Source organism: Dipteris shenzhenensis, chromosome 4 (assembly GCF_047967505.1).
Source record: "Dipteris shenzhenensis isolate YYH24624 ecotype China chromosome 4, Dip_SZ_1.0, whole genome shotgun sequence".
Taxonomy (NCBI): domain Eukaryota; kingdom Viridiplantae; phylum Streptophyta; class Polypodiopsida; order Gleicheniales; family Dipteridaceae; genus Dipteris; species Dipteris shenzhenensis.
Window position 1 is genome coordinate 25,581,891 of NC_141599.1, and position 25,755 is coordinate 25,607,645.

Genomic DNA, 25,755 nt, shown 5'->3' on the forward strand with positions numbered 1-25,755 from the left:
TCTGATTTTGGTTTCAGAGCAGATTCAGCATTTGGCACTTGTTGAGAGAATATGAGAAAAGAGAAACCTATTAGTATTATTATTATAAACTTTGTAAATATTACAAAATTCTAGTAGCCCTGTGCCAATCTACTATAAATTTTTTATTACAAGAGTCTAAGTAGATTCACCATTTGGCATGTGCTAAGAGAATATGAGAAAAAAGAAACGTGTTCGTATTATTATAACATTTATAAATATTACAAAATTTTAGCAACCTTGTGCTCAATCTACTACTAGATTTTTAGTACGACAGTCTAAGCAAATTCACCATTTGGCACATCCTAAGAGAATATGAGGAAAGAAAAACATGTTTGTATTATTACAAAATTTGTAAATATTATAAAATTTGTGTGTGTGTGTGTGGCCCTGAGGGTAAGACCACATGGTGGCAAGTAAGCCCACCATTTGGAACTTACTCTCGATCTAATAGAATGCTAAGTGACTTCTGTACAGTAGAAATGGATAAGTATGATAAGTGTGAAAAGTGTTTTTATAAGTAGTTCCTAACTCTAAATTCACAAGAGGTTGGATCCAATATTTTTGCACAAGAAACCAATAGTTAGAAATCAAAGCAAAGAGTAGCCATTACTAAATTGAAAGCTTGTATGGTGCTAGCCCAATGAAGGGCTAGCTTGCGAGATCATTGTGTGTTTAGATTTAATAATCCCATCAATAAATGAACCATACAATCAATTCAGTCATAGAATATATTAACAACATTAACTTGAAATAATTCAGATATGGAGAATAAATACTTGAAGAACTCATTTAATTTCAAATATATTCTTACAACCAAACCCTGGTAGAGTTATAAAAAATGAGGAGATGAGTGTCAAATCCGCCAGGTAGTCTAGGCTCCAAGGGCAGGGTCCACTTACCTAACACCATCCAAATAAGCCATATGTTAGAACAATACAGCTTAATTTGGATAGACAGGTAATGATTGTTTCCCCTCGCTTGTTATCACTTTACCTAGGAACAAGAACTTCCCTCAAAATTCTGGCATATAAAAGTATAATGATTTCACAAAGGAAAGCACTATTAAATAATGCATTAGCTCAGTCTTAAAAGAAATGTACCACTAGACTAAAATTGTATTTCAAGGAGGAGTAAATTAATTAAAGAAGACATAAATTAAAAAATAATTTAGCTAAAACTGCATTTCAAGAAGGAGTAAATTAATTAAATAAGAAATTAACTAAAGAAGAAATCAATTTAAAAAGTTTTTGTGTAAGTGTGTGTGTATGTGTGTGTGCATGGCTCACCCCCAACCCAGAGGGTAAGACCACATGGTGGGGAGTAAGCCCACCACATGGAACTTACTCCCCACCTAATAGAATGGTAAGTGACTTGTGTACGGCAAAAATGGATAACTATGGTTAGTGTGAAAAGTGTTTTAAAGGTAGTTGTGCACTCCAAATTCAAAAGAGGTTGGATCCAATATTTTTGCACAAGAAACCAATAGTAAGAAAGTGAAAGCAAAGAGTAACCATTACTAATTGAAAACCAATTGTATGGTACTAGCCCGACTAGGGCTACTAAGTGTACCAATAGACTAATAGACTAAAGTTGCATTTCAAGGAGTAAATTAATTAAAGAAGAAATTAACTAAAGATGAAAGTAATGAAAAATGGCTAGATACTTGGGTTTTCAGGTCGGCCTGGACATCACGCCAGCTCAGCAGTTTCTCCCGGTGCTAGATTCCATCCGACGGAAGCTGGCTTTCTGGAGCACTGCTAAGCTTTCCCTTGCAGGTCGCACCTTGGTAGTCAACCAAGTCCTCCTTGCCACGGCTTGGTATGTGGCTTCCTGTTGGTGTTTCTCGAGATCCAATGTGGCACAGCTTAGGAGGCTGGTTCAGAACTTCCTTTGGTCCGGGGAGGATGGCCTCAGAGATACCAGAGCCAGGGTTGCTTGGCAGACTGTTATTCTTCCGCAGGCTGAGGGAGGCCTGGGAGTCATCGATCTAGAGCTGCAGAGTCAGGCCTTGCTAGGCAAGTTAGTCATCCGCGGTTTGACCCCGGGGGGGCAGACGTGGAAGATGCTACTTCAGCACGGGGTCGGTTCTTGTGTCCCGCGACGAGGTGGAGAGTGGGCTCCCGTCCCTCAGGTGGATCTTCACTTCCGCCCCGCTTACTCAGCCCCGTTCCCCACTCGTTCGTAGCCTCCTCATGGTTTGGAGGCGGCTCCGCCTCAGTCTCATTCAGTCCCCTCCCCGCTGTCAGGAGGAGATTGATCGCCAGCCGCTTGTCTGGAACGATCAGGTCAGAGATGCCGAGGGCCTTCAGTTGGGGGAGAGATCACATATCAGGTGGGATGGTTGGACGAGGGGGCCAGCCCGGTCCCTTCGAGTTTGGAGGGACACGTACAGATATTTGGAGACGGCTGATCTCGTAGACGCCACTGGAGGTGCTCGTGGAGCCCAGGCGAGACGCACGAAGATCGACGGCGCGATCCCAGCTGATTGGTTGGTTCCACCGGAGTCTCAGATCCTCATGCCTGGTGATGACCGTTGGCTGGGACAGTTCACCCCCCGTGGCATCCCACTGGTGGTCGCAGGACGGATGGTCGACTCCTCTATTTCTTTCTTCGCAGTTATGGGGGATGGACGACTCAGGAGAGAGGATGCACTCATCGACCCCCTACTCCCATGGCAGAGGGTTCGGATCGTAGGCCTTTTGGGGAAGGTCTGGCGTACCGACCCTAGCATTGAGCAAGATCAGCTACAGCTTTGGCGACTCTGGCTCTGGGAGGGGCGGGCCTTGTCAGAGCTTGAGTGGGACCCAGGAGAGTGGAGCTGGCCAGAGGTTGTGACAGGACAGGGGCCAACCTCCTTCTTCGCCTACAGCACGACTTTGGGCAGGCGAGTTCTTGGGAGGATGCAGAGCCGCCCCCCCACCCAGCGGCCCAACTGGTATGCACAGGGTATTTCCAGATTCTTTTTGCAGGCCTTCTGGAAGGCCTTGTGGGAGAGCTGGCGGCCGCGGAAGATCTCCTACTTCCTGTGGCTTCTCGCCCACAAAGGTCTTCCGGTGGGGAGCTGGTTGAGACAGATAGGCCAGGACGGACGCTGTCAGATTTGTCATGAGGTTGAGGAGTCACCAAAGCACTGCCTGTGGAGCTGCACTCGCGTCCAGGAAGTGTGGAGGTGGACTTTCGGGATTCTCACTCGCGCAGCACCAGAGCTAGGCTTGATCACGTGGGGTGCGTTCTGTTGGTGCAGCACCGCACCTGGTCTACATCACTTATTCGAGGCATGCCAGTAGGACCCCACTTTCCTTATCACGCAGGGTACATGGGGGCTGCTCGAGGGTATCCCGTAGCACCTAGCAGAGTCGGATACAGGAGTTCAGGAGAGGCAGCCAGTCTGGGAGATTATCAGCAGCATAGCAGGGTGGCACATTTGGACCTCGCGTTGCGCGCAGATCCTCGGTGGCACCTCCTTATCGACTGCCCAGGTCATGACTGATATTTGGTGCGAGATTATTCATACCCTCAGAGGCCAGTGGGACCAGATTCAGGGAGATTCCTGGTCCGGTCAAGAGAAGCGGAGACGCTTCCTTCGGACTTGGAACACTCAGGGCCTCTTCTTCGAGCAGACCTCGCAGGGCCTTCGGTGGTGCTACTCACCACCCCGATGGCTGTTCATTCACACTCGCCTTATCCCGACGTGAGAGAGTGATTTATTGTGTTACCTTTTAGGGCTGTGTCCGATTTGTGAACACAGCCCGTCAGCTACAAGCTGACCTTTTGTATCTTGTTCTCGAAGTAATATAATTAGCACTGTTTTTTCGGGGAAAAAAAAAAGTAATGAAAAAAGTTTTGATGTAAGTGTGTGTGTGTGTGGCCCACCCCCAACCCAGAGGGTAAGACCACATGCTGGGGAGTAAAGTGGTGGGGAGTAAGCCCACCATATGGAGCTTACTTCCCACCTAATACTTCTATACAATACAAATGGATAAGTATGATAATTATTTTTTATAAGTAGTTGTGTACTCCAAATTCACAAGAGGTTGGATCCAGTATTTTGGCACAAGAAAGAAATCGTTGGAAATTGAAGCAAAGAGTAGCCATTACTAAATTGAAAACCAATTGTATGGTACTAGCCTGACCAAGGGCTAGTTGCGAGATCAATGTGTGTATTTAGATTTAATAATCCCATCAATAAATGAACCATACAATCAATTCAGTCATATAATAGCTTAAGAACATTAACTAGAAATAATTCAAATACTTAAAGAACTCAAATTAAGTTTAATTTCAAATGTATTATTACAAGAAAAACCCAGTAGGGTTACAAAAATGAGTAGACAAGTGTCAAATTAAGGTAGTCCAGGCTCCAAGGTCAAGGTCCACTTACCTACCACCATCCAAATAAACCATATGGTAGAACAATATAGCTTAATTTGGGTAGACAGGTAATGCATGTTTCCCTTAGCTTGTAATCTCTTTACCTAGAAACAAGAGCATCCCTCCAAATTCCAGCGTATTAAAGTATAATGAATTCACAAAGGAAAGCACTAATAAATAATGCAGTTTAAAAGGAAATGTACCAATAAACTAAAGTTGCAGTTAAAGAAGGAGCAAATTAATTAAAGAAGAAATTAATTAAAAAAGTTTGTGTGTAAGTGTCTGTGTCTGTGGTTTTACTAATCAAAATGTATTTGTGTGTGGCCCACCCCCAACCCAGAGGGCAAAACCACTTGGTGGGGAGTAATCCCACCATCTAGAACTTACTCCCCACCTAATAGAATGCTAAGTGGCTTTTGTACGATAGAAATGGATAAGCATGATAAGTGTGAAAAGGGTTTGTATAAGTAGTTGCATACTCCAAATTCACAAGAGGTTGGATCCACTATTTTTGCATAAGAAACCAATAGTTAGAAATCAAAGCAAAGAGTGGCCATTACTAAATTGAAAATTGATTATATGGTACTAACCCAACAAAGAGCTAGTTGCAAGATCAATGTGTATGTTTAGATTTAATACTCCCAGCAATAAAAGAACCATACAATTCGATTCAATCATAGAATAGCTTAACAACATTAACTAGAAATAACTCAGATATGGAGAATAAATACTCATTTAATTTCACATGTATTCTTACAACCCAACCTCGGTAGGGTTACAAAAAATGAGGAGATGAGTGTCGAATCCGCCAGATAGTCCAGGCTCCAAGGGCGGGGTCCACTTACCTAACACCATCCAAATAAACCATATGTTAGAACAATATAGCTTAATTTGGATAGATAGGTAATGCTTGTTTCCCCTTGCTTGTTATACTTTACCTAGGAACAAGAACATTCCTCCAAATTCTAGCATATAAAAGTATAATGATTTCACAAAGGAAAGCACTAATAAATAATGCATTAACTCAATTTTAAAAGAAATGTACCAATAGAGTAAAGTTGTATTTCAAGAAGGAGCAAATTAATTAAAGAAGAAATCTAAAGTTGCATTTCAAGGAGGAGTAAATTAATTAAATAAGAAATTAGCTCAAGAAGAAATCAATTTAAAAAGTTTTTGTGTAAGTGTGTGTATGTGTGTGTGTGTGTGTGTGTGTGTGTGTGGGTGTGGGTGTGGGTGTATGTGTGTGTGTGTGTGTGTGTGTGTGTGGTGTGCATGGACCACCCCCAACCTAGAGGGTAAGACCACATGGTGGGAAGTAAGCCCACCACGTGGAACTTACTCCCCACCTAATAGAATGGTAAGTGACTTGTGTACAGTAGAAATGGATAAGTATGGTAAGTGTTAAAAGTGTTTTTATAAGTATTTGTGCACTCCAAATTCACAAGAGATTGGATCCAGTATTTTTGCACAAGCAACCAATAGTTAGAAAATCAAAGCAAAGAGTAACCATTACTAATTGAAAACCAATTGTATGGTACGAGCCCGACCAAGGGCTACTAAGTGTACCAATAGACTAATAGATTAAAGTTGCATTTCAAGAAGGAGTAAATTAATTAAAGAAGAAATTAACTCAAGATGAAAGTAATGAAAAAAAAATTATGTAAGTGTGTGTGTAATTGTATGGTACTCATGAGTGCGTGCGTTCATTGGGCAGGCTGTATGGAGTAGAGCAACAGTTAACGTACGAGTTGTACAGAGGGTTCAGGTAGCTTGATGGCCATTGGCTATAAGGTGTTGGCTTTGAGGTTGTACTAGCTGTACAACAACCACCCATTTGCCTTTGAATATGGATTGCTGCCAAATCGGCTGAATGGAGGTGTTTTTCAACTTAACAGGACATGTTTTGAGTCTATGAAAGTGTGCAAATAGCTCATGAATGAGCTTGGTTGAGCTCCTGGTCGGTGAAAGGGTTCACTAATCCCTTCAAGTGATTTAATAATCCCATCAATAAATGAACCACAATGTTCATTTCCCAGGGTCGGGCCCACATGCAAGTTTCTTGCTTGAAGTTTTGAGAGAGATTCATTTCTGTTGAGTTTCTCACAAGAGGTCTTTGTGTGATTGAGATAGAGAGAGGTCTTATTTCTTTAAGAGATTTTTGAGAGGTTTTTTATACCTGAGAGAGAGAATACCTGCTTCAACCCAGTTCAAGAAACTTGCAAACAAAGCTACAAAACTTTGGACAACCAATGGCATCACAGTCAACCACAACACGCTCGACTCAACACTTCATCAACGTCTTCGATGACTTGACTCCTACATCTCAAGAGCCACAAGTAGCCTACAGCACTAGCCAAAAGCATCATTCAACAAAGGCAGCTCTACTGCACACACAATTACACTAGCAAACAACCTCCATAGAACCTCATCGAGCATGCTCGCAACTCGAACCTTATTGGTAGTAGCGACTCAACAAAGCTTCAATAGAGCAAGCACAACCCTCGCGGCACTCTGACCCACATCCACAACAACGGCCCAACAATGACCTTCATAATGCACAACACATAGCCCACTAGCACACCTCAAATGCCTTCATCAACCCAAATTACTCATGCAATGAAGAGCCATAGTAGCTTCACTTAGTACTCCTCTACAGCAACCTGAGATGTAGCTTGAACACACAAAAGGACCCAAGACCAAGCTTCTCCAACAACATCACACCACTTCAATGAATCCTTTTCGACCTTACGAGCCAATTAAAGGCAGCACAAAGTAATGTACACAAGCTCATGCAAGGAAGTAGACCAACCAACATGACTGGCAAAAGATATCAGCAGAAATGACTGGCATCTCCAACTACTAGTAGCTCACATCAACTCACCTCAAGCCCATGACTCAGCAGCAATGCCACTCGGGCAAGCATAAGTGACTCTAAATAGTGGTGGTTAAATGCTCATGCCCACCTCTGAAACAACCCCAATGACTTGCCCATAGATCACAGCGCACGGAGCTCCACAAGCTACATCAACCACCCATGGCGGCGGCGATCCATTAATGTAAATGAAATCTTTGAGGATATATCCATAGATTTTGTCCAACCTTATCATCTTAACACGTGGTAGCACTACACAATGGCCACGTGGCACCTCATCCATAAGGCCCACATCATCACAACAAGTTATCGTGCTGCATCACTACCCTTGTGCCACATCAACATTCCCATGGAAGCTGACCATGTCATCACCTTATCCCAGCTGCCATGTGAGTACAGATGCCATGTCACCACATGCCACATCAGTAGGTCCAATCAACAAGCCTAGTCATTTTTGCCATGTCATCATAGTGACACATCAGCATAACACATCATCCTTGCCACATCATCTTCTAGCTCAGCAGTAGTAGGGACACGTCACGATGGCACATCATCGGGCCATGTTTCAAAGCCCTTGCTAGGTACACTTGCCTCTTTACACGCACAGTGCCACATATGTGTAACTTGGTAATCATCATGTGAACATAGTGGCACATGCCACCTAATCATTTTGACCACTCCCTTGGACAAAGTTTGGCACAAATTGCAAATGGCCATAACTTCATCACACAGTGCCACATATGTGTAACTTGGTAATCATCATGTGAACATAGTGGCACATGCCACCTAATCACATCTAACACTAGAAAAATACTCTTGGCATTTGGTAGTTTAGCATATCAGTGTGACACTTGGCAAAGTCATTTTCCTCTTGGATTCAGGATTGTTGCACACATCTTGTACCCATGTAAAGTCACACATTGTTGACTATTTTTGGCATTGGTTCCTACATACATACATCAACTTGTATAGCCTCTTGGCTACTCCTGACAATATTACAAGCTTGATCATTGGCACACAGTTGTTCTTCCATGCACCAGACCACCTCTAGCATGGAGTTATTCATATCACACAGTTGATGATACACTAGTCATGACTCTAGATGAGATTCGTGAGTGGAAAGAGAAACTACTTCGACAATTCATTACCATAGGGTATGGACCAGTTTATGATGTAGACTTGAGCCTCATTGGTCTTGAGAGATCAGATGTAGATAGACCACATGTTAGCATGGATCAGCCCATGGTTTTTGATCATACACACTTGTTGGTAAGCCATCAGCATGAGGCACTATTGACGGTAAGCGCTTAGCACAAGGCATTTCCCATCCACATCAGCATAGTCTGATTCTAGTGATGTACAACCACTGTCACATTCATGCATGGATCTGACTCCATCCATTGTCACACTAGATGCAGATACATAGCAGGAGTTCAGTTATGATCATGCATTCTTTTAGTAGATAAGTCCTCGGTATGTGGCACTCATATCTCTAGTAGCATGTGGAGATACATGCCATAGTGCATTCAGCTCTTCATGTGATTCTATTCTAGCATCCATCATTGATGCTTTCACCTATGAGATGGAGCCTATCACATCCATGGACATGGTTTCCGCAGTTCAGATCAAAGTTCAGATCAACAGATGAGTTCTAGACATTCCAGCATCGACTTTGTCATGCCACATTGCACCGCCCTTGGTCACCATGTCTTTTGATCAGCAGATGTAGTGGGTATCATCAGGTTCAGCCATAGTGTAACCTAGAGAACCTTAGTGTTTCAACATGTAGATTAGTGGTTGGATCCAGGATTACACATCTATCCCCGACATTAGCATTCGGCACCTCATATGCCTCAAGGATATCTTATAATTTTTCAGTCGTATTTCAGGCAGTCGTATTTCAGGCTTCTAGGCCTTTATACTATCAGCTCTTCTTGACAAGCCTATGACAAATACTACATCCTATGCTGATGGATGTTTAGCCATGTACATATCAGACGGACCTTCAGCTCATGACAGTTAAGCATACAGGTTTGACAAGTTGTCGTACCTTGTCAGTTTTAATTGTAAAGTGTTGGATGATGTAAAAGGGGTGTGCAGTGATGGTGGTATGCCAAAGTGGGTACACACAGATCTTCCAGGTCCCTTGCATGATGCTCCTATACTTACACATCCTAAACCAAATTCTTGCGACTCAAAAGAAATTACATTTCCGAGTGTGTAGAAAAGGAAGAGACAGAAACTTAGGGATTTGGTTTGAAAGTCAAAGTTCTGAGCCAGATGCTTGAATTCAAAGGAAAACATGAGCATAGTTCTAGTTAGGGATAGTTTGGAGGGGGCTCTATTGTAGAGATGTCCACATGGCATAATCTCTTTGATGGATTCCATATTCCCTTATCCAGCCCTCTAATATTTTAGTAATTTCTTGAGGGCCCCTTTTTCTGTCTCAATTTTTTGTAATGAATGGTTCATATTTGTAACGAACTAGTGCAAAGGGATATGCAGTGTATTAAGTCACATGGGGCCCCAAGGGGAAAGTGCACAACTTAGAAAGTGAATTCCAAGAGGGAAAGACCATTAGGTGCACAATGAATTATAATTATTTTTCTTCTATTATTGAGCCCAATGGCAGTAGTCAAGATACAAATGACACTTAGGCTAGACTCTACACACAAACATTGCTCTAGCAATAAGATGACTCTAGGAATTTATATACATGACTCTCTCTAACATTCATAGTGGGCATGCCCACCACATTTACAATCATTCGGATGTATGTACCCATCAGAAGGGTAGGTGCCATTACATTGTATACCCTATCTCTAATCTCGTTGCTATTATATTGAGACCGGTGTTAGTGTGATGAATACTTGAATAAATACAAGTAGATTTGTTTATTAATTGGTTGTAGCAGGATTAAGGCAACATTCACCCACAAGATACGTCTAGAGAATTACACCGATATGTGTTTACAAAGTACAACATTGGTGTGGAGAGGATTGCATATGTTTAACAATTGGGATCAATGGTAATAAAGCACAATGATTGGAATAAATAGTAGGTTTCGGTGAGAAGAATATCCTTTGGAATTAGGACCCAAAAACCATTAAATATTATGTTAAGTTCAAGTGAATAGAAAATTTTAGGATTAGAGAGTAAATACCATGCAAAACTACCCCAATGGAGCTTTTAAATGAACATCAATACCATGCAAAACTACCCAAAGGAGCCAAGCTAGAATCCCTTTCTCTTCTTTTGTAGGAAACCTTCAAAAAAAAAAATTCTTTTGTAATGTTTTCTTTCTTCATTCCCTTTTGTAAGAAACCTTCCAAAAAAAACTCTTCTTTTGTAATATTTTCTTCATTCCCTAGGTTATTGGGGGATATCCAAGGAATCCCTTTCTCTTCTTTTTTAGGAAACCTTCCTAAAAACTTTTCTTTTGTAATATTTTCTTCATTCCCTAGGTTATTGGGGGATCCAAGGAATCTCTCTTTTTAAGGAAACCTTCCTCCTACATCTGGTGACAAGGAAATGCTTCCAAAAAAAACTCTTCTTTTGTAACGTTTTCTTCATTCCTTTCTCCTACATGTGGCGGAAACATGTAGGAAGAGCAATGGAATGGCAATTAGAGGTAGATATTCTCAAGGAAACCCTTCCAAAAGAAAAACTCTTCATTCCTTTTTCCTACATATGGTGACTTGCAATGGAAGGGCGATTAGAGGTAGGGTAGAATATCACAAAAAGACTTGTTTATAGGGATTTGAAACGGGCGGGATCTCATTAGTAGACCTCCTTTGTCAACAAACTCTAATAAATTTCCTTCCACGCTTCCACGACACATTATAGAACATAGGTAATGGGGCAGTGATGTCGGGCACCCAAATTGTGCCCCTTTGTTCTTATCTATCACCATACTCTAGGCATCTACTTTTGTATTATTTATTGCATCATAAGGAGGGATCTGTTGCCATTTATATCGGAGTTCACAAGAATAGTCTTGCATTTTTAATTAGTTGGCTCCTTTCTTCAAAATATTGAAGATCTTGAGGAATTCCATAAGTTCCTCCTTTTGGTCATCAATATCTTTTGCCTCATTTTTGGGTGCTAGATTTCCATCCAATATCTTCTTAATAATCTCCTTACTGGGCTAGTTGTACTTGCTACTCAATTGCATGTGTTCTATTGATGCAATTAGAGGATTATCTTTCTTAGCTGAGAGTCGCATAGATAATGAGAGGGTTTTCCATAGTAGTCACTACTGATGTGCATACATGATGAGAGGGTCTTCCACGGTAGTCATTGCTAACATGCATCTTTCTAGCAAAGCTATATGACTCAATCCAAATAAGCAATGATCTAGAAATTATGAGATATTTATGTGGATATGTCTTGCTATAAACTCTATTAAATAATGTCATGTGGAGTAGGGCCTCTTCCCTTGAGCTTTGTAGAATAATGTCATGTGGACTACACCTCTTCCCCTGACTTGTGCATGACAACATCTTGATATCATCATAGCTTATAGTCTCACAAATCTAGTTCACTCATCCTCTTGAAGATCTGCTTCCCAAAAGGCACCTGCATATAGAGCCACTAGTCGAAATAGAGAGTAAAACAAGTGATTTCATGTTCACATGCTAAACGTGTGCTTGGAAATAGGTAGCTCAAAGGAGTGTTGCACTTGTAGCTATTTTTCATTTATAGGTGGCCATGGATAGTGACAGCCACCTCGCCTCAGCACCTAAGCTATTCGTGATAGTATTCTTAAGGTTTATGTCATATACTTAAGGGCTTATGTCATTTGGAGAATAAGTGGGAAATAATGATTTCCTTTAATGCCTATTTCTCTTATGGCATGTTATTAGTCCTTCTGTTGATCTTCATTAGACATTCGTAAGAGACTCCTTCCCTCCATCATATCTACTATGTGAGCTTGTAGACCTATTAGGGCATATTTGCATGAGGCCCCAGTATGTGCCAATGGGAGTGAATGGACCACCAAGTTAGTTCACAAGAGGGGGGCTTGGGGGCAATTAAGTGGCGGTAGGTGAACATGGGTGTCTTAATGCATCCATATATTTTTTATTGAATTTGTTTGACCTCTAGGTGAGAGGTCTTTGAGTGTCATTGCACATGGCCATCTCCATGTGGCTTCACCCCCGTCAACCTGAAGTGTGGCATGAATGCTAGGTGGACACCCCAAAGCCACTTGTCGTATTGAGCACCAAGGCAAGCACCACATTCAAGCCTCCTGGAACCATCCCCATCTTCCTTTCCAACTTGAGCCTTGACATCTTTTTTTCTCGTTTTGAAAACCTTCTCTTGAGTGTAACATAGATAGACTCCATGGGACGTGCTCTAGAATTTAAGGGAAAATCTTTTGAGAAATGATTAAACCAAACAGAAAGGCCCTCATTACTTATAGAGATGTCAATGCAAGCCTTCATGATGTACATAGGGGCCTGTAAAAAATAGGGAAAGCGAGGGAGCTCCCCTTTCTCGCTAAGAAAATGGAGAGTGGGCGGGAGTGCATGAGCCATTTTTTGAGAGGGAAAAAAGAGGTGTTACCCCACGTGTCCCAACTGTCAAATGCTTGGGGAGGGGGTCAAGTGTAAGATTATAATTCGAGCTACAAGAGTAGCATTCTGAAGAAAATTTGATCCAATGGTTTAGATTTTGATTCCGCCGACCCCAACCTTTCATGGAGAGAACGAGGTGACAACTGACAATTCAATACGGAAACTCAGCATTTAAGCAGATTCCCGAGAGAGAGAGAGAGAGAGAGAGAGAGAGAGAAGAATTTTTTAACTTCACTCCACAAGGCAAGGCCCTTACGAGGTCATGAGATGTCGATCTAGGGATCGAACTGGGGGTCATGAGATGTCAATCCTGGGATTGAACTCAACACATCCAAGAAGAGAGAGAGAGATTATCTTCTTTGTGAAATGGGTGAGCGAGACGAGATGACTTATTTCGATTGATTGAGAACCAGAACCAGATATGCAGTTCCTTGGAAGTTTGTATAGAATGCATTAATGATGGAAGTTTGTATAGAATGCATTGATCATTATCATAGAAGAGAAGAGAAGAGAAAGAGGAAGATTATCGGCCGAGCGGGGATGGATGCTTCAGCGCAGTGTCCACTGACGACGAAGAAAGTATCGTTTCTGCCCATTTCTACAAGAAACAGTACGAGTTCTCTTCTACAAGAATGAATCCAGCTCTCAAAGGTTTGAATCATCACTTCTGCAGAATGCATTCCGCAACCTTCTCCACCAAAAATCCCTCCAGCTTTGAATGATCCGCAGCCCACAGGAACAAGCCTGGCACTGATCCCGCCTCCTCCTCCAGCTCTTTGAAGGATTCGAAAAAGACATCCGCCTTAAGCCCCCTTCCGCCCACTTCAAGGCTGGCAAGCAGCTTGCTTCTTGGAAAGATCTTCGACACTTCATTGTAGCCTCGCGTGTACTCCGCAGATGTCGAGAAATTGTTCGCGTAGAACTGGTAATTGACGTAGTCAAATTGTTCGTGATAACGGCGGTAGAGCTTGCGATAATAGGGGACAACGCTTTCGAATGGAGCCATCGTTGCGATGCTGATCCGTTTCTGCTTCTTTAGTGTCTTGATCAGCGTGCCGATCAATTTGGTGAACGTTTTTGACTCCGGAAAGGTCTCGTAATCTATATCGATCCCGTCTAGATGGTATTGTTTGACTAGAGAACCGACAGATTCGAGTGCGTTTTTCAACCACGCCTTTGGATCCTCTGGATCATACCAATTTACCAATTGCGTTGCACCTGTGGCGGCAACATAAAAACTGTACCCGGCTAGACTCATGAGCACTTTCAAGTTAGGATGCGCAGATTTCATCGCTGCCACGGATTCGGGAGTTATGGGCGATACCCAATACGGGCTAAACGTGCCATTTTGTGGCACTCCACTCGCGTTTACATCGATTGCGAATGCGAGAATGAGGAATTGGTACATATCATTGTTAATTGGCACATCGGAAAGATTGATTGGCTTCCTGATACCCCCTATGTAATCCGCAAGGAGCCCGGCCTTCCTGTTCCGTGCGACATGCGAGCTGCAGGGCGCCAGGCAAATCAGTTCGCCCACTTGAATCGAGCTGCAGTTAAGGACAGGATTGATACGAAGAAAATCATTTGCAGCAGAGGCCAGGGATGAGCAAGTATCCCCTTGCTTTGCGATGTATAATCTACCGCAGGTGCTATGATCCAGACTTGCTGTACCTCAAAACAGGAAGTTTAACATTCAGACCAAAGGAACGAAACTAAGCGCAGGTTCAATTTCATCTCAAAACGCTCGAAATGGATTAGATTGAGATCAGTGAAATAGAGAGAGGGGGCAATACCTGCAACGATCTGAGGACCAGTAACTATGAAGAGAGGAAGGAGAAACATCAAGAAGCTCAAAGGACGATGTTTCCAAATACTTGGCGTTCCTTGCATGGTGCGTGAGAATTGCACTTGCAAGTAATTTGTGAGAGTGAAGCTCTAGCAGATGATCAGCGTCACCATCGCCAAACCACTTCGATCAGAAGGAGCAGATGATCAGCGTCACCATAGCCAAACCACTTCGATCAGAAGTAGGATCCCACACTTCTTCAAATTAGCTCTCAGGTATCTCTACATCGTCGTCGCTCTTGCCGGCCATGGCCGTTTCCTATCAAGCTCTAGTTGTAGATACTAATTCTATCGCCGATCTCTTGGTGCTCTCCGCCAGCAGCCCACGGTTTTGAATATGGGATATATATAGAGAAGCATGCAGCTAGAGTCTCCACGGTTTAATGCCAGGTGAATGGTAAGTAAGACCGTTTGTGAGAATGCCCGCCTGAGCTGGCTGCCCGCGTTCAATTCTTGCTACCATGCTCAAGTCAGTATGTCTCCACAGTTTAATGTCAGATGAATGGTAGTATGGCCGCGTCAGCTGGCTGCCCCCGCGTTCAATTCTTGCTGGGATGTTTCTCTACCTTCAAGGCATAGGCCACGAGATGAATGATAGGTAAGATGGTTTGTGAGTATGCTCGCCTGAGCTGGCTGCCCGCGTTCAATTCACGGTTTAATGTCAAATGAATGGTAGTATGCCTGCCTCAGTTGGCTGGCCCCGCATTCAATTCTTGCTAGGATGCTCCTCTATCTTCAGGCATAGCCCATGAACAGTTGGCCCTCGTAGGTCGACCATGGGTGTGTGCCCACGAGTGTTCTTGCCTCTTCTTTCAAGGCTTAGGCCATGGGCTATTGGCCCCTCATAGTTGGCCACAGGTGTGTGAGTGGATGCATGTGTGGAAACAAAAAACACGTCAGGTGAATGGCAAAATTTGGAAATTACATTTGAATTTGAAAATAGAAGCTTTTGAAACCTACATTCTATTTCAGTAACAATATTTAAGATTTTCAAGTTGAAGGCTTTGGTAGGGCTTTGGTATTTGTTAAGAAAAATGTTTCGTTTAAACATTGCAAGTCCCATGCATTGCCAAATGTGAGACAAGCTTCCAAGCTTTGAGGAGGAGCTATTTGAATTCTCACAACGAACACATTTTCAGCGTGCCCAAATAGTTTCATAACTTAGGAAGCTAAACAATTCCAATCTCAAGAAAGGGTAGGACTATCCACTTTGAAAAATTGCTAAAGGTCAAGCTTAGACTAACCTACAACCATTTTCCTATTAGGATTGGAGGAAGGGGAAAAATCTAGTCAACACTACCATCCCACCTAAAGAGGTTGTATTTGTAGGGGATACTAGTGAGAAGGACAAAAGGCCTCCATAGGCTATCATTTTTTGTTGTCTTTGTCTAAAAAATAAAATTAAGGGGAGCAGGAATTGATACCTACTATACTACAAGATCAAGGGAATAAGGATTTCCTATAGCCAATAACAAATACAACTACAGATATTCTTGGAGTAGACAATTCCAAATTGTATAAGAGACTTAAGGCTGAATTGAATGCACAAGTTGAAAAAATGTTTAAGAGAGAAAAAGTTGAATTGAGGAGGGGATATGCCTACACAAGATGAGGCTGGGATGGGGGACAAGACTCCTTCATCAACCTACTACAAAGAGGGTAAGGCCACATATGATATTACTTTGAGAAGTAGACTCTGAAATGTAGTAGTCCAAACTTTGATTGCATTAAATGTTAGCCCAAGAGGGAAAATGAAAGAGAGGAAGAAGAATGTTGATGCATCTAGATTATCTAGTTTATTAGCATGTTTGAGTGTGGAGCAACTTTCCTTTTTTAGGTCAAGTTTGTTTTGAAGAGTTACCTTATTTTTAGGTTTGTTCTCAGCCAGTTTTGGCTTGTAATATGTCCTTTCAGCTCATATCTCTTAGGAACATGCAAGAAGTCCTGTTTGTATCAATAAAGAAAACCATCTTTTTCCTTGCAAGAGAGAGACAGAGAGAGAGAGAGAGAGAGAGAGAGAGAGAGAGAGAGAGTATTGTTTTTCTTTTTTGAAGAAAAGAACTCTCCATTAATGCTAGAAAAAATAGCCCTACAAATTAGGAATCCTTGAGGAGTAGATTGTGGGAAACATAACAAAGAAAATTGGCCAAAGAGGGACTTGCCTATTTCAAGAGAACCTAGCTCACTGCCTAGGGAATCTCTAAAACAAGGGCTAATAGTCAAGTAGGAGAACTACACAACTAGTGAATCCCTCGTGGCATGAAAATATAGAATGGATCTGCAGGGCAAGCCTTACGGAAATGTTCTTGCCTTTTGACGATCATAGTAAATCCTTATGTCCCATGCTCCCTTGTGGCATGTAGGGTATTAATGATATCTTCCTAAATGGCAACAAGTGTGGCCACTAGTGGAACAAAATGCTCACCGATCACCATGCAGCATGTTGCTACCTAGATGTTCCACAGTGTAATATTAGCCACACTGTCTCTCTAGAGAGGGGAGGGGTGGTATCAAGCAAGTGGGGTGGTCTCATGTAACTCAATCTTGAGGATGCTCTGACTTTGTATCTTGTAAGTTGGGGAAACCTCATCAATTGGGAAGGCATGATCCCCCTCTGGTAACCATGCCGCAATGCCCCAAGTGAAATCCCTCTTGATCCTCTGTACCCAAGCCACTAATTAAAGAGATCTCATTAGCTAGATCCTATGTGCTCTAGGATAGCTCCATAAGCAATAAGGGGCCGACTCAAAAACTACATCAACGAATTGGTGGAACCTTCCATCCACATGGACCTAGTTAAGGCATGGGCTGATGGGTAGAACCCACCGGCTCAACCATAGCTACACCCAAAATTTAGATCTATCCTCTTGAGGCACTGGTTGCTCAGCTTAATGTCTCTCTCTTGTTGGGGTTCATGCCATCACCTCCGGATGCCGACACTGTCCAATACATGTCATGTAAAAGAAAAAGGCATCCTCCTCCATGTACTTGGAGTAGCCTACTCTAGAAGGACAAAACCACTCTCCCAAATCCCACTAGACCTTATGAAGGGGATGGCCCTCCCAAAGCCAAAGGTGCCACGGAGGTGCATCTTGGTTCAAAATGAATGATGGGTCAATGGACCACTCCTTGCCCAACCAAACCCACTACTTTGATCATCCATTGAAGTGAATCTAGACTCCCATCCATCTTTTTGTCTCCCTCAATACTGAGCCTTTCACATAAAGAGCCATGTAATTCACAAACTATGAATCAAAAATCTCATCCTCTTGCCAAATTGGAAACCTCATCTTTGTGAGGCTTGCAATCTGTGAGATTGCAAAAATAAACCCAATGCCTCAGCCATGAAAAAAAAAAGAAAGGGGCAAGGTGGCAACCATACCAAACCAAGCAAGAGACAGAGAAGGCTTTGCTTGTGTGGCCACCAATAAGCATCTCACTAGAACTACCTACATACAAGCTCGAGGTTCCTCTAATCCATTTGTCTAAGAAGCCTAAGTGCCCTCCAAGATAGACTAGTCCACCCTTTCATAAGACTTCTCAAAGTCCAAGAGAAGGATTGCAAGATGCTAAGACTCTTCCCTAACCCAATCTAGTGTGCCTCCCAAAAGGCGAAGATGTTGTCCAAGACGTTGTGTTCCTAAAGAAAACCTATCTGCATGTCATGAATGATATCCACTAGATGGGGACGCAATCGTAAACTCAAGACCTTGGCTAAGATCTTGTATGTACTATCTAGAAGGGTAATCATTCTCCATTGAAAAAAGTCAAACCTATTCCCTCCATCAGGATCAAGCAAATCCAACCATGACTCAAAGACTATAGAAGAGAACCCAAAATACAGAAATCTCCTAAAAGGCTAAACAAAGGGGGTTGTGGGTGTGCTCCCACAAGTACCTAAAGAAGTATGGTGTTTGTCCATTCTCTCTAGGGAAATTTTGTGGAGGAAGGGCCTTGGGGAACTCCTAGAGCTCTTCATTGGTGAAAGGCTCCTCCACCTTATTCGAAATCCCTTTCAAATGTTAGCAAGAAAGTGCATGGGTGAGTGGGTGTTGGCCATCCCAATGAGATGCAAGCTTGAGAATTTAGGGATGAGGACCCTAATCCTTATTTTTGTATAAGTACACATTTGAAGTGTGTGGTGTGGAATGAAGTCCAAACACTTGGATAGTGATAATCTCTCTCTCCCATGTTTTGGTTAGCTTTTGTTTAATGAGAGTTTCCACCATTATGCTCTTTTCTTCTTTGCACTCATAGTTTCTACAATGGTATTAAAGCCCATGGGAACTCTCTTTCTTTTTGTCTTCTTCTTTTCCATTAGGAACTTCTAATCTAGCCTGAGAGTTTTATTTTCAAGTCAATGGTTGTATAGTACTACTGGCTTATGTTTTTGTCAAGGCTTGTTGTCAAGGTTGGCATAGAAACCCAAAAAAGGCTTTTTTTTTTTGTAGTGCTACACTTTGAGATGTCACCCTAGTCCTTTGAAGATTGTACTAGACACAGTGTCATTCAATAATCTTCAAAAGTTGACCTGGTTCATTGAAGACTCTATTGGCATCTATTCCCACCTCTTCTCAAGACCATTGAAGGTTAAAGAAGGGCCATAGTTCTTGATTCATCGTAGTATCTAAAATAGCCACTTGTTGAGAAGGAGCTCTTTTGTTGCTATTGTATTTTTTCAAGGTGGTTTTCTATCATGGAAGGGCTAAATATTTTGCTAGGGTGAAGGATGGCCTGAAAATTTTTTGAGTAGCGATTGTTCCTTTCTATGTTGCTTTCCTTTTTGGTTATCTGAGGTTCTCACTAGTTTGTCAAAAGGAGCTTCTTATCTTATTGTATCTCATTGTAGCTATCCTTTAATATCTATGGAGTTTGCTACTATTGAAAGGCTCCACATTTTTGAGTGATTATAATATCTCTCTCTCTCCCATGTTTTGGATATCTTTTGTCTTTTGAGTTTCCACCATTGTGCTATTTTCTTCTTTGCACTCACACTTTTTACACACCTACCTACTCATACTCGAAGAGACCATTGTCGAGATGCAGGCCCAAGCATCTTCATGGGCTACATGAACCTAGGGATATTCCTCAAAATTCTAAAACAAATTAAGGCATGTGGTAGGATCTCTTGGGGGTCAAAGTGCATCTATCCACTCTCCTCTCTCAATCTCTGCAAACTATGTCCCTGTTGATCAAGGCCTAGTGGTCCAAAAAAACTATCTAGTCACCCTATTATACCCATTGTGCTTGTGAAGAGTGATCAGAGAATCCTACATCATGAATCTCCATGTCTAAGAGGTCAAGTTGTGTGCACTTATACCCAGCCACTGAGAACTTGAGTCCCATTGCTTGAAAATCCCTATGTAAGCTAGGTCCCATCTCAATGCTATCTTGCACTCCTGTAGGAGGTGCCATCGGCAAAGGACCTAAGATTGAAGCTCCTTGTTGCTCCTTTGAACTGCTTCCACTACCCACAAGGCCCATCCTCCTCTGATGGAGTCTCGAGCCATTGCCAAATCTCTACAATAGCCTGATGTACCTCCTCTTGGAGCAAGGCATCATGCCGCTTCTCTAGGTGTAGCAAGAGGTGTAGCAAGATGGAGGATCGTTAAACATTGTGGTACCGGCCAAAATGCTAGTGGATCCCCCTATGCATCGCCCAATGATCCACATAGAACATGTCTAGCCTCTCTTGAATTTTATCATGTTGCTATTATCCAAAGGAGAAACAAAGGCTACTAGACTCTACCTCTCACTTAAAGTCCTGCTTTAGATCACCAAAATAATCTACTCCCATGTGCTCTTATCTAAAATAGAGGATCTGCCCTATTTGTACTCTTCAAACTTTAGATTGTTGAAGTCACCTCAAGAATCCAAGAGTCCACATTGGGGAGGCTCTCAGTCACCCTCCTCTAAAATCTAGGGCATTACTGTCTACAAGCAAGGGCAAACACATTCAAGATACCTATACTGGAGTCACATAGCCATAAATCCATCCATATTTCCCTCTCTGATAAGAACACCTTGATCATATAATTTTTTAGGCACCTCTTATGAGACAAAAATGCAAACCTCTCCACTCCTACCTTTTTTGGGGGACCACATCTCAAAGTCTCGCACTGGGACTTGCATTTGACACCTATTGTTGAAAACATATTGTTAATTGCATTGGTTACAATGGCGCCAGTTTGACATCGGTACATTTTTGCAAATTTCATAAAGATCGTGGAGTAGCTTTTATAGGAGAGTATGCCTTAGACCCAAACAGTCCCAAGTGAATTGTAAATAGAGAGAAGAAAGAGAGTGGAAGGATGAGAAAAGGGTTGGCCCTCCCTTCAAAAGGTGAGATATATATAAGACCAAAAGTTTGACTTTAGTCTTCACTTATTGTTTGCACCTTTGGAAATTTAAGCTCTCTCTTTCTCTAGGAGTTCTTGGAGTGTTTTCTTATTTCCTTGTACTGCCTTTGTGATTGCCACTCCCTCTTCCTCTCATCCCCCTCCTCCCCCCCTCTCTCTCCCTTCCTTCCCATTCCTTCCCCTCTTGTGGAATCATATTGCAATTGTTAGAGTGACACTATTGAGCTGACAAGCACTTGCATTGCTCCCAACCCAGAGTAGAGTGGAGTAGAGTTCACCGATGTATCGACAACATCCCCTTGACACGTGAGTAACCGTCAAGGCCACACATTTTTGGTGCCACTACCGTAGGATAGCTTGGTACGCTTTTGCATTGCGTTTTTCCTTCTTCCATTATCTACCCATTGCCTTGCCTAATGCTTTCTAGCTTAATTAGGGGTGTTGGTTTTGGAGAATAGGAAGTGGTTGGTATTTTCTTTGTTTTGGAAGCATTTGAGGTGAATGTGAGTTGTTTTTTGGTGTTTTGTGTTGTCAAATCATAGTAGAAGCTAGCTTAGAGGATTGCTAAGGTGGTTATCCAAGAAAACTACTATGAAATGATGTTTTTGGGTGATTCTCGAGTTCTTACGAAGGCCAAAATTGTCGCATCATAGAAAAGTTTCTTTTTTTTCTCGAATGTGTTTTTTGTTATTTTTTATTTCCAATAGGTAGAATAGGACTCCTAGAAGCTCTCAAATCCTACACAAAAACTCAAAATCGAGAAAATCATCAAAATCCAATTGACAAATTGTGCTTAGAAGAGATGTTGCAATAATTTTAATGTAGTGTCACGTTGCAATAGGGAAAGTGCGACGTACATAGCATCATAACATTGTAGGATGTTGCAATAATGTTATAGATTTACCATGTACTATCTGAAATGCTTATTTTGGCAAGTGATCTCCATATTGATGCAAAAGTTGTTCATAGCATTGATGAAACCCTTTGCATCACTTCTCTAAACCTTTTCCTTTGTAGCAAAGGTGCCAAGCTATCACGAGCTCACAGACTCAAGACTTTTCTAATCCTTTTTTCCCCTTCTCCCTCATTCACAATAGGCATTGTGTAACTTTTGCCATACATCAACCTCATCACCAAGATTGATCACGTCCTATTTTTTCTTAAAAAAAGAAATCTAATAGGCTTAACAACACCAATGCTTGGTTTACATGGCATGTTGCTTATTTTCTTAGATTTTTCCTCATCTTTTGTAATCTTCATGCATCAATGATGTACAAGTGCACCATCTTTGCAATTATTATGACATTGTGTGAAGAGCACAAATGTGTACTCTCTCAAGCATATTTTCAGGAATTAGACTCCAAGCTAGATCTTTCCCCCCCTAGAATATCATGATTTCCACCTTAGTTTGATCGATCTCTATAGATTTGCAAGACCACCTTTGTGAAACTCTCTTTTTCATGCAATGATGGATGAGAATGGCTTGTTTCTATTGCATGTGATACATTATACATATACATACATTTAATGGTCTTGAGATCAGCTAGATGCCACTCGATATGGTTAGATCTATGGCCCTCGATTTCAAGCTACACACTATAGTTATGACCACTGATCACAATTGGGGTATTGTTTGTTAAAGGAACAACTCCAAAAATAAATGTGACTCTTTGGACACCTCCAAACTAACTCATTTTTTATTTTGAAATATTCTAATCATTTTTTATTACCAAATCCAAATTCAAATATCCATGTTAACTCAAATGCATCTAGCCACCAAATCTCTTGTTCGGATTGCATTTTGATCATTGACCACCTCACTTGGATGAAGTTGTAGGATAATCTTTAGTTGACCATTGCATTCCTACCATAGAGAAATCATAAAACTTGACCATGCCTACAAAACTCTTTAAGATTCCATCAAAAAGTTGTTTTGACTATGATTTTAAGTTTTATGCACTCTCCAACCTTCCCTTTTATATTTAGTGTACTATGTACATGTTGAGGCTCACAATTAAATTAAGTATGCCCAAATCGAGAGCATGCCAATCCCTATTAACATCGTTTGGTTTGGAAGTAGGGCCTTAATGTTTTGCTCCCATAGAAAGATTCTTGTATAAGGATATCATCTGCACATTTGAGTGTCCCATTAAAATCATGTCTGACAAAGGGGTCCACTTCATCAATTTGGTCATTGACATCATGACAAAGGAACTATTGATTCAAGACAAAACATAGACAATGTACTATTTTTGTGCAAATGGCTAGTCCAAGTCAACAAACAACGTGCTCAAGAAAATGAGCATTGAAACACTTGGGAGAATAACTTCTAACTAGCACTAGGCCTACGGAATGGCATTCAAGGTCACAACCAAACACACTGCAATCCGATTGGCATTTGGCTTGAGGTAGGCATACTAGTGGAATTCCTTGTACCAAGCCTGAGAGAGGTCATCCAACATATGAATGGCCAAGAAGAAGCCCTCAAGAAGCAACTAAATGAATTGTGTTGGATTGATTCTAAGAGCATCTTGGATACAAAGCGTAACCTAGTAGAGGAGAAAAGTGTGGCATGATCACACCTTTCTCTTCTTGGTGTGGCATGACCCCCACATCAAGAACGAAAAATTCAAATATGTGATGCTCATGTTGTTGTACACTGCCCCACTTGGAGTGATGAAGAAAAGCCTCCATCATGTGTGGGTAGGTCCATTCCAAATTAAGAAATGGCTCTATCATTATGAGAGTGCAAGTCCTTGCTCTATCTAGTATCAAGGCACGAGACCTTGTTTCATGAAGGCATAAGCCCTTTGCTTTAGTCAAGGCACAAGCCCTCCTTCATGAGGCATCTTTACTACAGTGCATCTAATCAGGTAAAACTCTACACCCTTTGCATTATTGGTCTCAGTATTCATGGCAAAAGTGTTGCCCACATGTAAAGCATTTCTTAATAGATCGTAATGACCTTCAAATATTGCAGATGTCTATGCATCCTCCTTGTCTACAATAGGTTCTACATCTGGCAATGGCATGAAGGTGTCAAACCCCAAGCTTTCACATGTCCATATGATTTGGTCTACCTCTAGAGCTTTATATCATCTCATTTTAATTTAGAAATCTTTTGATTCTATTAGTTGGATCTTCTCTTATTAGTTTGAGTGATTATGTTTTCAATGAGGTTTCCTTGAGTGATTTCTTGAGACAGAGGGCTTTTCTTTTGTGAAAAAGATGCACCACTTATCTCCATTTCTTGTTGCCTTTTGCCTGTTCATTCGTAGCCCTTGTGATGAATAATATTGAGAGACAATCCTTGGTTCTTTAACTTGCAATATTGTCATTTGTTTAAAGGGTTCCATGACTTTTAAAAATCTCATAGGACAAAATGAAGGTTGTAGGAAAAGGAGCATCTTTGCTAGGCACACAGCACCACACAATGAAGGACAATCTCACATCAGTGCCTAGCTATGCACAATGATAGCTATGATACACACACCTAAAAAGACTCAAGATCAACTGTGACACACTCACCACCAACTTTGATGTCAAATTTCATAGAAGCTATAGCATACAAGCAAAGCATGACACAGGGCCATAGACAATAGCTCCTACAAATAGCATGATGCTCTACAACAAGCTTCAAGTGTAGCATAGAGGGAAGCCTCTACTCAGGGAACAAGGCATTTACATAGCAAGCAAACTAGATCAAATGACTACATGTAAAGCAGGTAGACTAATAGATATTGACCTACACAATATCCAACCTACCTGCAAGGTCAATGCAAGCTATTCCTAGACAATAGGCCAACAACAAGCTACAACAAGACAATGGCACAGTGCACATGCAAAGACATAGTCAACACAATGACGAAGCAAGAAATAAAAGCAACCATAGGACAACCACAATGAGCTACACACAAAGTAGCACAAAACGTAGCAGCAAGTCTACCTCAATCAAACAAATAATCTACATAGCAAGGACACTACATAGAACCTAGGCACATGGCAAATAGGTAAGGTAAAGATATGGTAGGCTAGGCTAAGATTGTGACACATGAAACCATGCCACATCAGTAGGCCACATGTCTTCAATGTCATCACCAATGCCTAATTAGCAGTGCAATCAGCTCCATGCCACTTGCCAAGTCATCATGGGACATAGTAGCGTTATAGCATCAAGTCCATTCACGATGCCATGCTATCATTAACACATCATCACATGCCACATCATTAATTCCATGTCATCAAGCCATGTGAATATGCCACATCATCAATGCCACCTACGCACACACTACCACACAAGCACACTTTGTTATTAGCAACATGTGAATAGACATTTTTACCACTCCTAAACTCATGCTAGTGCTTGGTTATCTTACCTGTGCAAGGGCCTTCCTCTTCTATAAGATTCAACTTCTATAATGGCTCGATGATCAAGTCAACTCCTAGTTGGTGTACCACAATGCTCAGCATTTGCTTTACTTTTTGCTCATCCTCTTGATCGTTAAGGAAATGGGTGCAACATAATTCCTTCTGCTTGGCAATCTAGTATGCTCACTGAGCCTTGTTGAGCTCAACTTCTACTTGAAATGAATCAATCTCACCATGCATATGGTATTCATTTTGATAAGGCGAGTTTCCATATCTTGGAAGACTTGAGCTCCACATCTTTATCCAAGAGAGCCAAGTAAAGATGATGTCGCCACCA

General features: G+C 41.7%; 1 protein-coding gene across 1 annotated transcript; it reads right to left on the minus strand.

The window, feature by feature from the left end:
- Nucleotides 1-13,504: 13,504 nt before the first annotated feature.
- LOC147902642 (chitinase 2-like) lies at nucleotides 13,505-14,736 on the minus strand. Its single transcript, XM_087373908.1, has 2 exons — nucleotides 14,640-14,736; nucleotides 13,505-14,511 (listed from the first exon to the last, which is right to left on the minus strand). The coding sequence occupies exons 1-2, from the start codon at nucleotides 14,734-14,736 to the stop codon at nucleotides 13,505-13,507; spliced, it is 1,104 nt and encodes a 367-aa protein (XP_087230034.1).
- Between the last annotated feature and the right edge of the window lie 11,019 nt (nucleotides 14,737-25,755).

Bases quoted from the DNA above. Each gene is read 5' to 3' on its own strand.
- LOC147902642 (XM_087373908.1), bottom strand. From the start codon at position 14,736: ATGCAAGGAACGCCAAGTATTTGGAAACATCGTCCTTTGAGCTTCTTG. The intron at 14,512-14,639 runs GTATTGCCCCCT...TTTGAGGTACAG, and splicing joins TGGTCCTCAGATCGTTGCAG to CAAGTCTGGATCATAGCACC.